General features: G+C 37.3%; 1 protein-coding gene across 2 annotated transcripts in view; it reads left to right on the top strand.

Annotated features, from left to right (window-relative positions):
- The window catches only part of shisa7b (shisa family member 7), a 30,611-nt gene extending 12,703 nt beyond the window's left edge, over positions 1–17,908 (top strand). For both annotated transcript variants that reach the window (XM_047383978.1, XM_047383979.1), the window contains 3 exons: positions 1,863–2,105; positions 9,648–10,029; positions 12,899–17,908. In XM_047383978.1, coding sequence (XP_047239934.1) covers positions 1,863–2,105; positions 9,648–10,029; positions 12,899–13,355 — 1,082 coding nt within the window. In that variant the 3' untranslated portion in view covers positions 13,356–17,908. The remainder of the gene's footprint in view (positions 1–1,862; positions 2,106–9,647; positions 10,030–12,898) is intronic.
- The last annotated feature ends 1,729 nt before the right edge of the window (positions 17,909–19,637 follow it).

The following is a 19,637-nucleotide window of genomic DNA, read 5'->3' on the forward strand; positions in this document are numbered from 1 at the left end:
GAAACAGTAAATGGCCACAGTTATGCAACCGTTAAGTGTTGTTCTATAGTTTTAACCACTTTTCACTCCCAGAGGTAGAGTTTCTCTTTGTCTCTTTTCAGAGATCTAACATTTCTGATTCCTCTTCGGATGATTATGACTAAACAGCATGGTTCTGATTGAAGATCTTAGCATTTGTCCCAGTTTGAATGTATAGAGACTCCACATGTGAGGTCCCTGCTGAGTGCACCCACATGTTGGCTCATTTACAGTTCTGTTTCTTTGCTGCTTGCAGCACATATGAATGTGTATGTATACTTTATGATGTAACTGATATCAGTATACATGTTGCAAAGCAGGCATCTGTGCCCCCCTCCTCCCCATCTTGCTAGCCTTACAAAGACAAGTCATTTCTGTGTGTACTGATCTATGTGCTGCTTTTGCACTTTCCATAATCGTGACTGTATGTGCACTGAGTTTCTTCCTGAAGCTATCAGTCTTTTTTGTGTGTTTATATGTGGCTGATATGTTGGTGTTGCAGCCTTAGATGAACAGCACAGAACTGTATTTATAGATGGTCGCCATGGAGCTAAGAGACACTTCTTGTGTTCACTGATAGTTACCCAGCTTGTAGTTTCTTCCTTTGTTCAATCTTCCCTTCCCTTTCCTTTCTTCATTTCCTTTCTTCATTAAAAAAAATATTTCCTTTTTTCTTCCCTTCTTTCTTTTTTCTTTTTCTCTACCCTTTAAACATATTGTTTCACTTCATCACCTCTTACAGTTCCTTGTTAAAGTGTCCGTAGCCCATGAGAATTGTCTAATTTTATCCCGTTACAACAAAAAACTTTAATGAATTTAATTGGGATTTTCTGATATACAAGCGCAAAGTAGTAATAGTGAATAGGAAAAAAAAATGTTTTTCAAATTTTTTTTTTCAAAATGTGTGGTGTGCATTTTTATTCATCCCTGCTGAGTCAATGGATTGTAGATTACTCTTTTGCTGTGATTACTGCAAGTCTTTTGTGGCATTTCTGTACCAGTTTTGCATGTCTTGAGATTGAAATGTAAAACATTTTTGACCATTCTTTGTAAAATTGTTCAAGCTCAGTCAGTCTAGATGGAGAGTATTTGTGAGCATTTATTTCCAAGTCTTACCACAGATACTCATATTTAGGTCTGGACTTTGAAAGGGCCATTATAACATACGAATATGCCTTGACCTAAATCATTTCATTGTAGGCAATGCTGAACATTTAGAACCGTTGTCTTCCAAGTATTTCTCGGTGTGCAGATCTATCCTTCTTCCCATCAAGTTTCTTGTTGTGGATGGTGTTTTTTCTCCTTGCAGTGTTGCATGTAGGCAAAACGTTTGCCTCCATTTTGTACATAACTGACCTGAGCATCTTCATTCAAGTATTTGCTGCGCCCCTTACATGGTTTTTGCGAACTTGCTTTCTTTCAGTAAGGACTAACTTGTCAGTTTAGATAGATGGGCATGTCTTTAATGATTGTCCGATATGCAATACTCTTTTTCTTTTTTTTTTGGGATGGCTGACTGAACAGCACACCATGTGAAACTAAAATTATAGCATTATTTTATAACCTAACCCTGCCTTAAGATTGTTAAATGTTAAAAATGTTGATTTCCCTTCTAATTCATAATTATACACTACTTTGAGTTTCTGTCATGTAAAACCAAATAAAATACGTTGGAGTTTGTGTTTGTAACATGATAAAAGTTCCAGGGTTTAACTATTCTTGCACTCTCCCCTCCTCTTTATTTTATTTTCCTTGCATCCATTCTGTTTTTCTAATTCACATCCAATCTCTTAACTCACTATTTTGTTTCTTCCTCCTGTCCATATCTTTCTCACTTTCATCAGAGCGTGGACCCCGTATGAACAACACCTCCCAGCTGTCATCGGGACACACCATGATTTCAGGAAGCGGTAAAGGTACCGGAGGGGTCGGCATCAGTGGGGGTGGCATCCTCAGCGGGAGCATGAGACACAACAGCAGCCACCCGTCTTTCTCCCACTCCTTCCATAACTTGGCACAGCTGCCGCCATCCTACGAAGTGGCCATGAAACCTGAACTCAGTCGCTACAGCTCCCTAAAAAAACTGGGTGAGGCTCAAAGATAAGGGGAAGTAGAAAGATGATGCAGAAGCAAAGAGAGGAAGAGAGGAAGGGGTGGGAAGGTGGGACTCATTATATTTAGGATCACAGATCATCAATTAGTTCTGTCCAATACATGTTTTCCTGCAGATAAATCAGACGTAACTACAGATCAGGTACTTAAAAGTACATTGTTATCCTTTTGCTGAAATACTAATTGAAAGTGGATATTGGTTAGAGTAATATTCTGCACTAGCCATCTCCTCTTTCACTTCACTTGCACAGATCAACTCGGCGTTGCCTACCTCCGCAGAGATGTAATGGCATCATTCTTAATGAAAATGAAATGCCAGGACGTCCTGCTTGGTTTTCCAGTTAATATGTGTGAAAGAAGCTTTTATCTCTGCACAGTCTGGTGTTGTTGTGCTGTTGTGGCACAAGCAGTTATTAGGTTTAGGGGACAAGTACTTTTTCACACAAGGCCAGTTTGCTACTGGTTGCTTTTTATATCCTTTATAAATGAATTTAGCATTAAAAAAAACGACATTTTGTTTTTACTAAGGTTATCTTTGTTTGCTATTAACATTCCCTCTGAAACATTTTAGTATTTATACTTTCATGCAGAGCAACATGCCAAAATGCTAGGCTAACGTTAGCATGTTTACGCTATGTTTTTCTTCTCATTACATTTAAGTGCCGTTCCAGTTAATCCTGTTTTGATTTCCTGGTTCCTAAACTTGGCACTTTGAACATCATAAAATAAATAAAAAGTTTCAGCAGCTTTTTGTGCACATCTCAAACATCCCCCTTAGCAAAAAGTAGTATACTTGAAGATCATTTTATTAAGTACACTTGAGTTTAAGTATAAGTATATCAAGTATACAATTGACTATGTACTTGTAATGTACTAGAAAGTATACTAATTGAATACTTCTTCAGACTAAATTGGGACATTTTTAGTTTATAAAAGTATACTTTAAGTATACTGTTACAAGGTCATTTAAAGTTTACCAAATTATACATTAAAGTATGCAAGTACACTCATCTATATACTACTATATACTTGTAAGTTTGCTTAGCATATTACTTATAGCATACTATTTATATACAGAAATACACTTCTTAAAGTATTCTCAAAATTGACCCATAATGTATGTATACATCACCGCGATGTTTACAAAATCACAAGACAAAATCTTGAGAACAACTTTCATTTATTTATATAACATTTTAAAACAACGTCCAGTGTTTTTGCAATTACCTGCCTAAATGATTAAAGGTGTGCAGAGAAAAAAAAAATAGTTTTAAGGGCCCTTAAAACTATTTTTTTTTTTCTTGTTGCTCCACCTGTTGGTTGACAATTTTCACATTATATTTATTCATATGCAAGTCAATTTTAGCAGATGGAACAATTGGAATGTGAGCAAAAGCCTGCAGTTCTGTGAAGAAGATTACATTTGATTTACAAAATGTAATAAAAATGCTATTGCATTTATTTTTAAACTTTCTCTGCAATCATGTATTTTAGAGATTTAGGCATTTGAATCCAAAATAGTTTTATCAGGTTGTAGAATACCAGATATGATCCTAAAAGCATAATTTATAGTCCTTATTTTAGTCATTTTGATAAAATTGGCACACACATAACAACAAAGTATATAGTCTTATTAGTGCTTTCAATGACTCAGAAATTGGGACAAAATGACATCAGTCTTGGTAAACAGTTGTCTACACCAGAGCCATAGAGAATTTTGGTTGACTAAAATCATCAATATGAATTACAGACCAATAAAAAAAAGAGGTGGTGTTGTTTGGGGTCAAAAATTTACATGTGCATTATTATTCACTCTGCTGCAGGATTAGTGACACAAAATGCAAAGTTGCAGAATCACATCCTAGAATTCAGACAGCGTCAAAAATGTATACCAAGGTTGCTCTCTGAGATGATTTTGAAAGATGCAGAGGATTTGAATGTGGGAGCACAAATGTCAGAATCAGTCAGACCGACCGTAATGCAGTTTAACCTGTCAGAACAAGTGGAAAAGAGCAACGTGGGTGCTTTTGCTTCATTTTACTCAGTTTTGCTTGCTGGTATAATGTTTTCCATTATTTGGCAGTATTGGGAGCACATCTCAGTGTATTATGAATGTACTGTTTTATAGATGCAAAACAGGTTATGTAAAAGTCCCATTTACTGTAGGTCAGCAGCTTTGTTGATCATCCTGTTTTAAAATCTGCTGCATTCTTTGTGGATCATTTGAGGAAGATTTATGTCAAGAAGTGACTGAAAGCTTGACTGAAAGTGGTAAAGAAAAACATCAGCATAAAGCAGTTGACAGGGAATGGCACAGATGAGAATAATATGAGTGAGAAAGTTGAATGAGTGAATTTAAAGAGAAGAATTGATCAGAAGACAGAGAGGAGAGGGGAATTTTAAAGGAGCTGAGTGACAATTCGGCATGAAGGTAAAAGATAAGAGGTCAAGGGAGCCAATTGGAAAGAAACGTAAAGTAGAAGGCACTTGCGGAAAGAGACGGGGGAGGGGTGCTTGGGCGCTGGTCCGCTTTCGATGAGGAGGAAACGGTTTTCAAGGCAGGGGTCTGCCTTGGCTTCACTCACTCTGTGATGGCTGAGGACTGCAGGGGGAGGGGAGTCACTCTGCAGACCAGTGACAGATGGTTACTTCATGAAGGACGATCCTTATGAGTCTGTGTTCAACAAACATAGCTCTACATGGATGCAATAAAGTGAAGGCGGAATCCAAAGGAGGCTCTTTCTTATTTCATATCAGTCAAAAGGAGAAACACTTCTATAAATATGGTGGCAGACAAAGGAAATAGATCTGTTCTTATTTGACATGAGATGATCTGATGCTTAGCAACATAAAAAATTGCAGATACAGTATGATTCCAGACATGTAATCCGCAGCTTAGTCTAGGCTTTGCTTCGTTTCTTGTTACAAATTTTCTCTCCCTCTTCTGTCCTCACCCTTTTTACTTCCTTCTTGTTGTTTATACTGCTCAAATCAACTTATACCCCATTATATTTCTGATTTGCTTTGATAATTAAAAATCACACTAAAAATTTACTTAAAAAATATTTCAAAGAAATTCAATAAGTACAATTCTTTTTACAGGAAAAGGTTTGTGTGGAGTAGTAATGAGCATTCAGAATTTTTCTTGCATTTACCATCAGTGAGATTTCAGTCGGGAAAAACACTGAGACATTTTCATGAGCACATGAGCTAAAAGCTACTTTGAGCAAATTTCCACCAAAACGAGCCCAAATTAAAAACAGTTGTAGAAATTTAAGCAATAACTGTTTTTTTTACAGCTTTTTGTTTTACTTAAATGAACATTTGCAACCTTGTGTATTTATGGTTGCACAGAAGCTGCTGAATCCATTTCAGGTAACTACTTCTTGAAGCTCATCAACAGATTGCCAAGAGTGTGCGTAGCAGTAATCAAAGCAAAAGGTGGCTACTTTGAAGAACCTAGAATATAAGACATATTTTCAGTTGTTTCACACCTTTTTTGTTCAGTATATAATTCCACATGTGTTAATTCATAGTTTTGATGCCTTCAGTGTGAAGCTACAATATTCATAGTCATATATATATATATATATATATATATATATATATATATATATATATATATAATTTCACAAAGGACAGGGTTTTTTTAGAGACAGGGAAAAATTAAGCTTGAAACTCAAATTATTGAAATGCTCACAGATTTCAGACGGTTTTATATTTGGAAAGTGTCACCAAGTATGCTCTTGCAGCTGGTTAGCTCTGTTGATCATGATGTGCTTTCCACATGGTTGTTGCTTGTCTTCCTTTCATTGGGGCCAAACGTGTACATCAAAATTTAGTTTTAGACATCTACAAAGGTTTAAGAAAACCCTTAGCTTAATTTTAGTCCACATATGAAATTGTAGATGTCCTATCAACCCCATGAAGCAAAATGTCTTGGGAATATTACTTTATAATATTTCCTATATGGGGTGCATGGTGGTGCAGTTGGTAGCATTGTTGCCTTGCAGCAAGAAGGGCCCCAGGTTGAATCCCGGCCTGGAGGTTTTCTGCATGAAGCGTACATGTTCTCCCTGTGCATGTGTGGGTTCTCTCCAGGTACTCTGGCTTCCTCCCACAGTTCAAAAATATGACTGTTAGGTTAATTGGTCTCTCTAAATTGTGTTTAGATAGGAGTGTGTGTGCATGGTTTTGTGTCTCTGTGTTTCCCTCTAATCGACTACTGATCTCCCCCTGCCTCTCATCCAATGACTGCTTGAAATTGGCAGCACCTTCCCACCCACCCTATCTTTCCTATCTTTCATTAGTGATTGCAGAATGATCAGCTGGCCTAACACCTCTTAAAACAGTGTGAATCAATGACACATTTTGTTTTTCAAAAAATATATTTCTAGTTTTTGTGGAACAAATTTTTCATGATGGGAGTGAAATGTCAGTATGACATAGATAGCGAAGGAAAAACGGCCTCTCATCCACTGCTGAATGAAACCTGCTGCTTTGATGTGGTTGCCTGCAGAAACGACATTAATAAAGACTTCTTTGTCCCGCGGATAATTTGGCCTTAAACAGAGTGAGGGAAAATAGAAGAGGAAGGACAGGGTGAGGACATGAGATCATCAGGGAGAGTAAAAAGGGAAATGAGACAAAGGAAAGGCAGAATGAAAACCAAGATTTGGTGGAAATTAAGAGAAGATGGAGGAGCACAGTGAAGACAGAGGAACAAATAGAAAGAAAGGAGGGGACTTGGGAAGGAGAGAGGAAAAAAGACAAGAGCGGGTGGAGAAGTAGAGAGTTGGCTGGTTAAAGGTCAGGCTTTAAATTGGCTCTTGGGGGAGCTGCTTGCATGGAAATACTTTTAAGATTAAAGCAGACTCAGGTTACGGAGCAAAAAGCTCAGAAACTGATATTTCCAAATAATGAACACTTTTCTTTTGACTTAGTTTCTTCACACTGTCCTATCCCATTCAGCCTCTGTTACGTTCTGTTTTTATACAGTCCTTTCTCATGTTATATTCTCTTATGCCTTATTGTCTTTCTCTTTTATCCACTTTTCACCTCCTCATTTGCTGCTCACACTCCTCTCTCAAAGCATTTCACCTCCCTCCTGTTGGCACTCACCACACATTTCTTTCCCTGTCCTTTTTACATCATATTACTTCAAGTTTGCCTCTCTTTCATCTCTAATTTCTTTACTTTTTGGCTTCTTTTCCTCCAATTACTTTTTAAATTTCCAATTTTTCTGTGTTTCCTGTTAGAGTGTGCTTTCTTGGTCACTGAAGAGAAGTTGCTATTCTCATAGCAAGCAGTCAGTTATTTTCCATGATGTTAACTGCACAGCAAACTTCTTCTGTTTTTGCTTTGTTGCCACGCTTTTAACTTGTGCAGTAGAGTGACCTTGATTGTTTTGAAAGGAGTTTTTAAATGAAATGTATTGTTATTATTATGAGTGTGCTTGAGTTTGCTAAGTAATTGTAGGATATTCACCTTCAGCATTTTCTAATAGAGAGTAGAAATTCATATTTCCATCAATTATGACAAGTCACCCATGTTCTGAAGGAGAAAAGCCATCACGGTTTGTTAGTGATGGTGTTCTTTTTTTAATTCAGTGTTAGTTTTAGCTACAGCAACAGCTGATCACTTATTCGCCCAGCAAGAAATAAGATGGAGGTTCACTAATGAGCATCATCGGGGTCATGATGAGGAACAGAGAGTAGACATTCATCTGAGCTACAGTTAAAGTTAAATGGCCTGGCCGTGATAAAAAAAAAAAAAAACAGGAGAAACCTTCTTTGTGAACTTCTAGCTGGATTTGCATCATGAAGTGTAAATATATGGACCTTTACCAAACAGATTAAAAAGACCTTCAGATCACCACATTGTATCTCATTGCTGCAGCCAGTCCTGTAGTCCAGTTCGACACTTAGACAGAAAAAACGTTGCTCGATAAGGTGGGAAAATATATCCTGGTACCAGAAAAACATAGTAGGAAGTGCAAAAGTAAAACCTCCCTCTTCTCTCTCATATTTTCTGTGCTGATCCTAAACATAAAGCTCTGGGTTGTTTAAAAGTGGAGTATTATTAAGAAATAACTCATAGCAATTAATCACAAGTATACCATTAATTTGTTAACTGCTTTATTTTTCTAAATACTACATGTAATACATTTTGTACTATTATATAAACATAAACTAAACTCATTAAACACACATACATACCACTTTGAGTACATTTATTAATAACTGTAAAATTAGTTCTGATAACAGGAAAAAAAGAAGAAAAGAAGAAGAAAGGTCCAGGATGAGGCTATATGTTATATTTTAAACACCATTTTCTCTATTGAAAGTGTTAAATAGTAAAGACTGCACTTATGGCTCACATACTCAGTGGAGAACAACAGTCTGGGTTTTAAAATATCTTATTTATTATTTTTAGTGGCCAAATGAAAATAGTTTCTTCATAACTGGAATGAAGGACTCAAAAGAGGGCAGTAAAAAAGAACAGGTTCATGAAAGGAACATATTTAAGGAAATGTTTGAAAAGCTCTCATCATAATTAAAATAAATAAGTGTGTTTTTACGATTGTATCATTTGAATCAACTGAATATGAAAATCAACTTTCAATTAAGTTTCCTTTTTTAAATGTAAGAACTTACGTCCATGTAGCCTCAGGGGTGGAATGATTTGATGACCCACAATAAACATTGTTTCTCTGAATTTAAGAACAACTTATTTTAGACGAACTGATCAGAAATTCAGATTATATTTTTTTCTAAATATCACGAAATGTGTTATCTGCTTCAGCAAAATGTTTTTTAATTAAACCTGAACTCCATTTCTCTTCATCTTTCACTTCAACTAACAAAAAAGTTAAATTATTGTCAACCTTTTTTGTGTGATTCACAATAATCTACATTGAAAGAATAAATAAATAGGCAGAGAGCTTAACCCCACCAGTGGTAGACCCAAAGTTATGTCCTTGGAGACGGGCCTTTGTGTTCTTTTGGATTAACAGTAATTTTCACTGTAGAACTCTTCATGTATATACATTGTTGTGCATGGACACCGACCTTAACTGCGGCCTATTATCATTATTTTTGGACCTTCTGGATGAGTCATTTAAGCATTCTCGGATTGATTCTGGTAGGTCGACCTCTTCCTTCGTTGGGAAGGGTCACGAGTGTTTCCTATTTTTTCTTTTGTTGATTATGGCTTTCACTATGGTTGGAGTACCAAAGCCTACAAAATGAGCTTCTAGCTCAAACTGATAGATGTTAATGCTTGATTTCTAACCTGCTCTTTAATTTCTTTAGAGCAGGGCATGATATGTTGCTGAAAGAAATGCGGTGCATGATTTAGATGTAGTGAATGTTTCATGGATAAAATGAGTCCCACTAAGATTATTGTGAAACAATCCATTTTAGTTTCTCATCAACTTATCTATGTTTGGAGAAAATAGTTTGTTTACTCATCCTTACATTTCACAAATTTGGTCTCTCTGCCTTTGTGTGAAACAGAGAAAGAACTGGACGAATACTCGGGTTATTACAGCTCCAAACGTCGTTCCAACAACGTTCCGCCCTCCTTCTACTCCTCGCAGCACCACCTGCCCTGGGGGGGCGACTACACACTGGGATCCAGGGGCACTCTGCCCCTCAATGGCTCCCGTCCACACCTCCTCATCCCTGCCTCCACCCCGAACCCATACCCGCTCCCCTCCCAGACGCCCTACACCAGCTCCTCCTTTGATAGGCCACCGCGCCGTGTCCGCTCCCAGGATCAGCTGCTGGCCCTCGGGGAGGGCAACACCCTGTCCCGCCTGTCCAAGAACCAGCAGCACCCATACCACAAAGCCATGATGAGTACCAGCAGGAGTTCCACGTCACAGACGCTCCGCAGGTGAGTTTAGAAACATAAGATGAGAAATGATCAGTTATGTTAAGATGGAGAGGCAAAGCATAGAGAAATTAGATTAGAGAAGATGAAAATGAAAATGAAAAGGGATCATCATGATGTGTGATCCATTAAAGATGGAGGAAGGGAAGAAAAGGGAATCAGTCCTTCACAAATACAGGTCCTTCTCAAAATATTAGCATATTGTGATAAAGTTCATTATTTTCCATAATGTCATGATGAAAATTTAACATTCATATATTTTAGATTCATTGCACACTAACTGAAATATTTCAGGTCTTTTATTGTCTTAATACGGATGATTTTGGCATACAGCTCATGAAAACCCAAAATTCCTATCTCACAAAATTAGCATATTTCATCCGACCAATAAAAGAAAAGTGTTTTTAATGCAAAAAACGTCAACCTTCAAATAATCATGTACAGTTATGCACTCAATACTTGGTCGGGAATCCTTTGCCAGAAATGACTGCTTCAATGCGGCGTGGCATGGAGGCAATCAGCCTGTGGCACTGTGAGGTCTTATGGAGGCCCAGCATGCTTCGATAGCGGCCTTTAGCTCATCCAGAGTGTTGGGTCTTGAGTCTCTCAACGTTCTCTTCACAATATCCCACAGATTCTCTATGGGGTTCAGGTCAGGAGAGTTGGCAGGCCAATTGAGCACAGTGATACCATGGTCAGTAAACCATTTACCAGTGGTTGTGGCACTGTGAGCAGGTGAGCAGGTCATGCTGAAAAATGAAATCTTCATCTCCATAAAGCTTTTCAGCAGATGGAAGCATGAAGTGCTCCAAAATCTCCTGATAGCTAGCTGCATTGACCCTGCCCTTGATAAAACACAGTGGACCAACACCAGCAGCTGACACGGCACCCCAGACCATCACTGACTGTGGGTACTTGACACTGGACTTCTGGCATTTTGGCATTTCCTTCTCCCCAGTCTTCCTCCAGACTCTGGCACCTTGATTTCCGAATGACATGCAGAATTTGCTTTCATCCGAAAAAAGTACTTTGGACCACTGAGCAACAGTCCAGTGCTGCTTCTCTGTAGCCCAGGTCAGGCGTTTCTGCCGCTGTTTCTGGTTCAAAAGTGGCTTGACCTGGGGAATGCGGCACCTGTAGCCCATTTCCTGCACACGCCTGTGCACGGTGGCTCTGGATGTTTTACTCCAGACTCAGTCCACTGCTTCCGCAGATCCCCCAAGGTCTGGAATTGGCCCTTCGCCACAATCTTCCTCAGGGTCCGGTCACCTCTTCTCGTTGTGCAGCGTTTTCTGCCACACTTTTTCCTTCCCACAGACTTCCCACTGAGGTGCCTTGATACAGCACTCTGGGAACAGCCTATTCGTTCAGAAATGTCTTTCTGTGTCTTACCCTCTTGCTTGAGGGTGTCAATAGTGGCCTTCTGGACAGCAGTCAGGTCGGCAGTCTTACCCATGATTGGGGTTTTGAGTGATGAACCAGGCTGGGAGTTTTAAAGGCCTCAGGAATCTTTTGCAGGTGTTTAGAGTTAACTCGTTGATTCAGATGATTAGGTTCATAGCTCGTTTAGAGACCCTTTTAATGATATGCTAATTTTGTGAGATAGGAATTTTGGGTTTTCATGAGCTGTATGCCAAAATCATCCGTATTAAGACAATAAAAGACCTGAAATATTTCAGTTAGTGTGCAATGAATCTAAAATATATGAATGTTAAATTTTCATTATGACATTATGGAAAATAATGAACTTTATCACAATATGCTAATATTTTGAGAAGGACCTGTATAAGGAGTGAGACAATTTCATTAAAGTTTCAAAAGTCTGACAAGTTGAAGATACATACTGTTGAACTTCCATGACAGATCATTTCTGGTCTATTTGACATTTCTTGGAAGAAAAAGACATTAAATAAGATGTACAATAAGAGAGTTGTTGAGAAAATAAACAATAATAGTATGTCTGAACTTAGAGGTTTATCACGTAATTAAAACCTATAATAAAAGCATATTTATGATGACACAATGTTTTATATGATTCCTGATCAACATAAAGCAGATCTGTGGACACATCCCTTAAATAGCCATGTTGTTGGAAGGTAGAAAAATAAGACCATGAAAAATAAATAAAATTTCCACATTTAAGCATGGTGTTGTTTTTTTCTCAAACTATGGCTTTGGAATTGATCCCAGAAATTTGCTATCGTCAGATCATTACACGTTCTTCACAGGGTTTGGGAAGTATTAGCCAAGCCTAATGTATTGTTCAGAAGAAAAGGTTCTTGTTTTGCAAGACAGTCCAGACATTTTACTGTGTCGTGATATTTATATTATGCAGGTTCTTTTTTTTACCTAAACCTGACTCATACCTTTGACTGTGGAAGGGCTGGTTATTCTTATCAAGGTACAATGAGGTTTTACTAAGTAACTTTTAAAAAGGCTTAGATTTGCCATAGTACAGTCTGTCTTCTTAATAAGATGCCAAAGAAAACACAGAAGTTCCCAGAGCATAAACTGAGACATTACTGCCTCACACATCTCTGTCATTGTGCACTGCCTGTCAGTTGGCTGAAAGGTATACAATTTGTTTGTATAGAAATATTTCGGTTGACAAAAAAAGACAGTCCATAAATGTTAATAACTTTATAATACCTACAATAATAAATTTTTTAAAATTATTTTAGCAGCAGTAGGAATAATTATTTAAAAATGTTGTATGCCATGATGCCATGATTGAAACGGACTCAGAATTTGCCTGATTCAAGTTTGTAAAGAATAGCATGTAATTTAGAAGAATAAATATTCCCCCCTCCCAACTGTTTGTGCCATGTAGATGTTTATATAGCAGTCAAAGTAAATGGCTCTATGCTTTCAGGTCTCATGAGCGTCTCCTCGTTTCACCTGACCGTCTGGAGGATCACCTGATGACAATGGGTCTGCCAATGGGAACGATGGAGAGAGGGGCGGGAAGCGGGATGGTTCCTACTATGGGCCGACTGAGCCACCACCAGAAGGCCCAGTCACAGCAGAACATATGTGCCACGCCGTCCATGGATCGCCACCACATGATCAAGATGAACTCACACCCGACACCAGGCCATGACCATGAGCGCAGCTCCGCAGCTGTGCCTGTCATGGGGATGCATGGTGGCTGGGACTCCCACGGGGGCCACAGCGGAGGAGGAGCAGGGACTATCGGAGGCCACCCCAACGCCCGACGCATGGCCTTCGCCAGCAAAAGGCAGAACACCATCGAACAACTGCACTTCATCCCCGGAGGAGGAGGGGGGCAGGGACTGCGGACTGGGAGTAAGAACGAGGTGACAGTGTGAGAGGAGGAGAAAGAGAGGAGAAGGACAGATGAAGGATGAGAGGGAACCAATCAGCAAGAGAATAAAGTAGAGGGATGAAGAGGAAATAGAAATGAGTTTTAACCCAAGCTGGCTGCTCCCCTTTAAAAAACAACAAAAACCATGGTTGATGACAACATTTATGTCTTGTTAGTAAAGCCAATTGATACTCTTCTTGTCACTTTGTTTTGAAAAAGAGAATATTCAGCCATTCTTTGCAAAAGGAAGAAAAATTTCCTCATAAAAGAGCAAAAAAAAATGCAGCTCAGAGGCTGCTGGGTATTCGCTGTGACTTTTATTGAAGGATATCTGCTGAGTCGTTGAATTGTTCTTGAGTTTTATTGCACTGTCCTCTGAGTCCTCGAGTGCTCTGACAGAAATTCCTCTGTCGTTGAATCAACTGTGGATGGTGAAGAGCACCGAGCCTGGAGAGAGACGGGTTTGCTTGTTGTTGTATTTATAACAATATTTAGAACCAAACAAGTTACTTTTGTATGAAAATAACTTGATATTGATTATATTAACATGACTGAGCCCTGTAGGATTTTGTGTATACTTAGTTGAAAACATATTTATCCTCAAACCCAGCCAGTTTGTAACGTAAAAGCTGGATTAGACCATCATCGCTTTCTGTAGTCGTGATTGGACTATCAGTGTAAAACTACTGAATCACTTGAGCCAAGTGCAGTTAACTGTCATCTGATGGCTTTATGGCTTCAATAATTCAAGATTAGAAATTAAAGATTTATTAGTAAAACAACACCAACGACAACTCATACTGCTGCCATGAAGGCCCAGTCACAACAGCACTTCACAACAAAATCAAGTCAGATCTCCAAATAAATAGATTCCTTATAATTTTTCTTACATCGATTTTTCTTTATTATTCCAACATGAAGGACGCAATTTGTAACCTATTAACTCACCTTTTGTTTGGCAGTTATCAAGCTTCTCAAAAGTGTGCACTGTTGTCTTACGATAAATCCTGTAAAACCGAAAAAACTAAAAAAATCTGTTCGCTGAAAAATAAAATTTGTCTTTGTATATTTGACAGAGATTTTAGGAAAACAATGACATCGGTTTATGTTGTGCTTGAGGAATGTGATTAAAGATATTTCTAGAAACTACAACAATGATTGTTATTTTACCATGTTTTATCTTATGTTAGCACTGCTCTCTTCAAGCTTCCAATAAAATTCAGTCAAGCGCTTAAGATGCACCAATCAGGCCTTGACTGGCCAATGCCAATTCCCAGTTTTCGTAGAGTTCTGACCCCACAATTCCAGTGTTCTTTTTCAGGACTATAACACATGTAAAATAATTTTATGTAAACTTTGTTTTAGGTCAACAATTATATGCAACAAACACTAATTATAGTTATGTAGTAAGTAGTAGTTTTGAATCCAATGGAAAACTAAACTCAAAACTCAACATTGAACATGGTTTGTTGCTGTGCTTGCAAAAAAAAATTGAAGTTTTAATTGAAAAGGGGAAAACACATTTTTTCAGCATTTGACCCGTCAAGCACTGGTCAAAACTAATCAAGGCAGAAATTTGGCTAACTTTGATCACTGCCAAATTAATTGGGGACCAAGTGAAAAAAGCCAGGCCTGTAATTAGTTCTTGGGAATTGGAGGATATCCAGGCAAGCTCAGAACTGAGCACAAAGGTCGAGTTGGCCCTTCTCTAATCTCTAACCCGGCTTTGTACCAATGTATTTAAACTCATGTACTTAACAACTAACTGTGGCTATTTGTTTTATTTGTAGTTTAATGAATTATGATGATACAGAGCCAAAATTATACTAAAAACCTCATGTATAACTAATTTCTTTGCACAATATGTTGAGATAAATTTAAATTACAGCTTTTTTCTATTGATTGTGATTCTGATACCTGATTCTGGCTGTGATTCTGGCTGTTATGAAATATGATTTTTATGAATTATAACCCCTGATTTAACCAAAATTACTGCAAGCAACATGTGCTAGATATTCAGAACATCACATGAAAAACTTTCTTTATGTTAAACCGAGTAGATTATAGAAAATTACTTTAAATTGTCAATGGTCAAAGCATCTAGGCATCAACCCAAAGAGGGGTATGAAGTAACGCATAGTCAGCGTGAAACATCCACGTGGAAACGTCTTCTTTTCATCCACAAAAATGGTGTATCAAAAGACCAAAACTGCAAAGTAAAAAAATTACAAAGGTTCAAAATGACCTGTAGCAGCGCATATTGTTCTTTCTTTGTTTTGACGTTTTTTTAAATGTAAACAATACTGGCACCTATTGGCCCAGTGTGGGATTTTTTTGAAAAATGTTATTTCTTATTTGGAGTGAGAATATTAAAAAAAATATTAAAGTTCTTTTTTTTTTTTTTCCAACATATCAAATGAAATGCCTGTTGTAGCATAGCTGGAGCCTGACAATAACAATTGTCTAACCCACACGGTCATGACTTCTAAAGCCAACTGTTTCACACTTTCAGTGATGCTTGTGTGACTGGGCCTTGAAAATTAACATTCAGTATGTAATCATTTTACGCTAACTTAAAGCCTTGTACAGTGGATTCTAGTGAGTGTACATTTATGAAACGTAATAGTGAGAATGTTTTGAATTAGACCTCTCATTAAAAGGAACCAATATGTGAATAAACATCCCCCGGCAATGTTTCAAACTTTTCACGAGTAACTTGTGAAGTTGAGAGCTTCTTTTTGCAGCGCACTGGCATTGAACAGACCCTCCCGCTCGTGCGCAACGCCACACGCTTCCTGCAAGTTCAGCCGCTCACCTTGAATGAAGGGAAGGGAGGCAGACAGGTTCTGGGCTGGGGAACAATGGACACTTCACACTAAGGGCTAAACTGAATTTATCTTTGTGTGTCTGTGCTCTAAACAGCATCTGCTTCTCATTTTCATTTCTTGTATCTGTCAGGAGGCATGCTTGTGCTTATTTTCACAGATTTCTTCACATGTAGAGAGAAAAGAAACACGCAAGGGAATTCTGCAAAGAAACCTTTGTGCAAAAATACAATTTTGTTGAATATTGTTGTGGGGGGTGAAAGCTTTCCATAAAGATGTCATATTTTTGACTTGTTTGTTTCTCTGCCGATGAGATAGACCTTCTGTCTGGGTTTCTTTTTCATAATGAAGTTAAACTCTGATAAAGACTGATACAGGGTGGTTATTGAGTGATGCTTCCTGCCCGCCATTTGTAGTTTTTTATTTTTTTTTTATTTTATGTACCCATGTGTTAATGGTTTGATGAGAAACCTACCGCCCCAAATGAGGCAGTGAGCACTCTTATCATAATCTTTTAATCTAAACATGTATTTATTTTTTTATATCAGTGAATTTTAATGTATATGCCTGAAATTTAAATTTTACAACTTTCTAGTGGAGTTTAAGAAAACTGAAAAACAAAAGCAAAACTATTGTGTTCACGGGAAAAAGAGCTGATGCAATCATGAAGAAAAGACAGACCGCATGATGATATCAGAAGCCAGTGTTAGAGATGTCAGTGCTGACTTATGATGTCACGGCGTGTATGTATCTAATTGTACATGCGTCTGTTTAAAACGTATGTGCCATTTGTGTTCCAATCCCTGTCGCCTTTGTTTTAGGAATGCTGAATCTCATTTAGACTAAAATAAATCACGAAAACGATACTTTGACCCAAACTGCAATTGTCGTTCATATCAACCTACTAGTGCTTTTTTTGTCTTTCATTTTTGTCCCTTTTTATTTCTTTATTTTTTTAAGAGAGACAGTCTCACGCCACTTCAATTTGAGCCGTGTTCACCAAAGCAAGGACTTTTTAAACATTTCAAAATGTACATTTTTTAAGACTTAAATGGTGAGAAGTTTTAGCAGTTACTGGGAACTGTAACAGCTGAGTGCATTGATTTATCACATGGTTCACGGTTCAAGGTTGACAGATTCGGTTTTTAATGCAGCTTCTTCCTTTGTGCTGATTTTTAACAGAATTTTAAGGGCCTAGAAGTGCAAAATGTTGCAGCTGTTGCAGGGGGAATCAAACAGTCAGTCAGTCAGTCAGTCGGTCAGTCAGTTAAAATATTTTTAGGCAACAACCGCTGTCACTGAAAAGAAAATGTTGTGGCTTGTCTTTTTTGCTTTTAAAGAACTGAGAGGAAAAAATAAGGAGATGTTAGAAATGTCATAAAATTTTTTGATGTCTCACTCATTTCTCCTCATACCCTAATAAGAGGTTGTTTACTGTTGTTGTAATCCATGTTGAGTTCAAAATTTCCCTGATGAAGGTGTGTGCCTGTATTTATGTGTGCGTTTGTTACCCACAGGGGGGAAGGCATGGGCATATTTGTATTCTCTAAGCTACTCTGCATACCTCAAACTGTATGATAAATTATTTATAACATTCCCTTATATGTCTAATTCCAAGAATATCCCAACAAAGGTCTCACAGATGTGCAACCCTTTTGTTATTGGTGATGAATTCTTGCGTTTGTAGAAATCATACTGTTTAAATGATAATAAAAAAATGTATCCAACTAAACCTTATGTTTCTGGATGACTGAATCTACATTTCTAAATCAGGAAAAAAAAAGACATAGTCCTGAAGATGGATTTAAAAGATTAAAGCAAATATTTGTAAATATTAACTTATTGACTGTTTCTTGGCACACATTTCCTTAATAGTCATTAGGGCTGATGTCCTCCTTCCTACTCATTTTAACTGTTCAGTGAATCAAGACATTGGTTTAATCCAATAAATAAATGGAAAAGAGCAGTTCTGCAAAAGCTATAACTTCTAAATCAGCCATGTTTCACTGTTTCTCCACCTGAGAGAACACAGCAGCAAAAAGGAAGAATATTGTACACTAAAAATTATAAATGTTTAATTTAAATGCAGATAAATAGAGAAATTAGCATTTAGAATGTTTGATCATTTAGTTTAGTTAATTTCTACAGTTAAAACACAGATCAGTCATTTCAAAGGAAAGAAAATAACAATGAAATGCATGGGTATGTTTGCTTCACTTTCATAAATCTTGTAAAGAAAAATGTTAATGTTGTAGATAGTAAGCTATATGTCAGTAGCTCCTGACACAGAGGAGCAAAAGGAAAATGATAATTTGATCAAGTTCAATTCTAACAAAGTGTTTCTCAAGGACCAACATTTTTTTGTAGAGTTGTAGGAAAGGTACTTCTCCAAACTATATTACAATGTGATAAATATGGATATATCAAACTATACTCAAGTGTAAGAAAACATTTTGCAGTGATGTGATGATTTAAGGCACTATGTCAGTTTGTTACTTTAAAAATTACCTGTTTAATTAAAATAAAAAAATAAAAAGATTGGAAATATTTTTGCCCAGAATTTAACAATTGTTTCAACCTAAAAATGTGCATTTGGCTGGATTAATTGTCTAGTTTTATAACGTATTTATTACCGCTGGTTACAGCAGTAATTAACAGGGTTAAACCACCTTAATTTTAAATCGATCATTGAATGAACCAATTTTCAAGGTTTATTTACATTAGCCTATCAGTTTCACCCTCTTTCTTTAATTTATTCAACACAACTCAAAGCACAAATTTATACAAGATTAATGGTCGCTTCTCTTAAGTATTAAGATTTTGTGGTGTTTTCCATGTTATAAACTTTGTCAAAATGAATCAAATGAAATGAATCTGTATCTGATTTGTCTTAGAAATGTATTTGGGAATAATGTCACACCTGAGCAGGTTCTATCTACCTGTTTTTTGTTAACTGCTAGCAATACAAGCCAATGACAAAGTATTTTTTTTCCATTTAATGCACGCTATAGGTGCAAATAAACAGTTTGTTCCTACAACTTTCACACTACTTTGATTGCCCAGCAGCAATATTGAATTTCCATTCAGGGTTGGCAAGGGACCTCATGCTGCGTTTAATTTATATGAAAGAAGTGATCATTTGAATCCGGCAATCATGTTCCTTTTGAGTCCTGTTTGCAAGTTGAAAACCCAGATCAAGCATTAAATATCCAACAAGCATATAAAACGTGTATTTCAATACACCAGAGGCACATATGGTACTGTACAACTCATGTACATTTGTGAGCATGTTCTTTAGAGAATTTCATTATCTACTTGTGTAGCTCTAGCACTTAATGCCACATTTAGCAAATACCACTGGTTTTCCAAGTTAAACATTTGCAGTGTTTTATTTGATTTCTGGAGTTGGAGCTTGGATCTGTGAATAATGTTGCACTCTATATGAGGACATTCCAGCTGCA

This window comes from Girardinichthys multiradiatus, chromosome 13, assembly GCF_021462225.1.
Source record: "Girardinichthys multiradiatus isolate DD_20200921_A chromosome 13, DD_fGirMul_XY1, whole genome shotgun sequence".
In the NCBI taxonomy this organism is placed as follows: Eukaryota; Metazoa; Chordata; class Actinopteri; order Cyprinodontiformes; family Goodeidae; genus Girardinichthys; species Girardinichthys multiradiatus.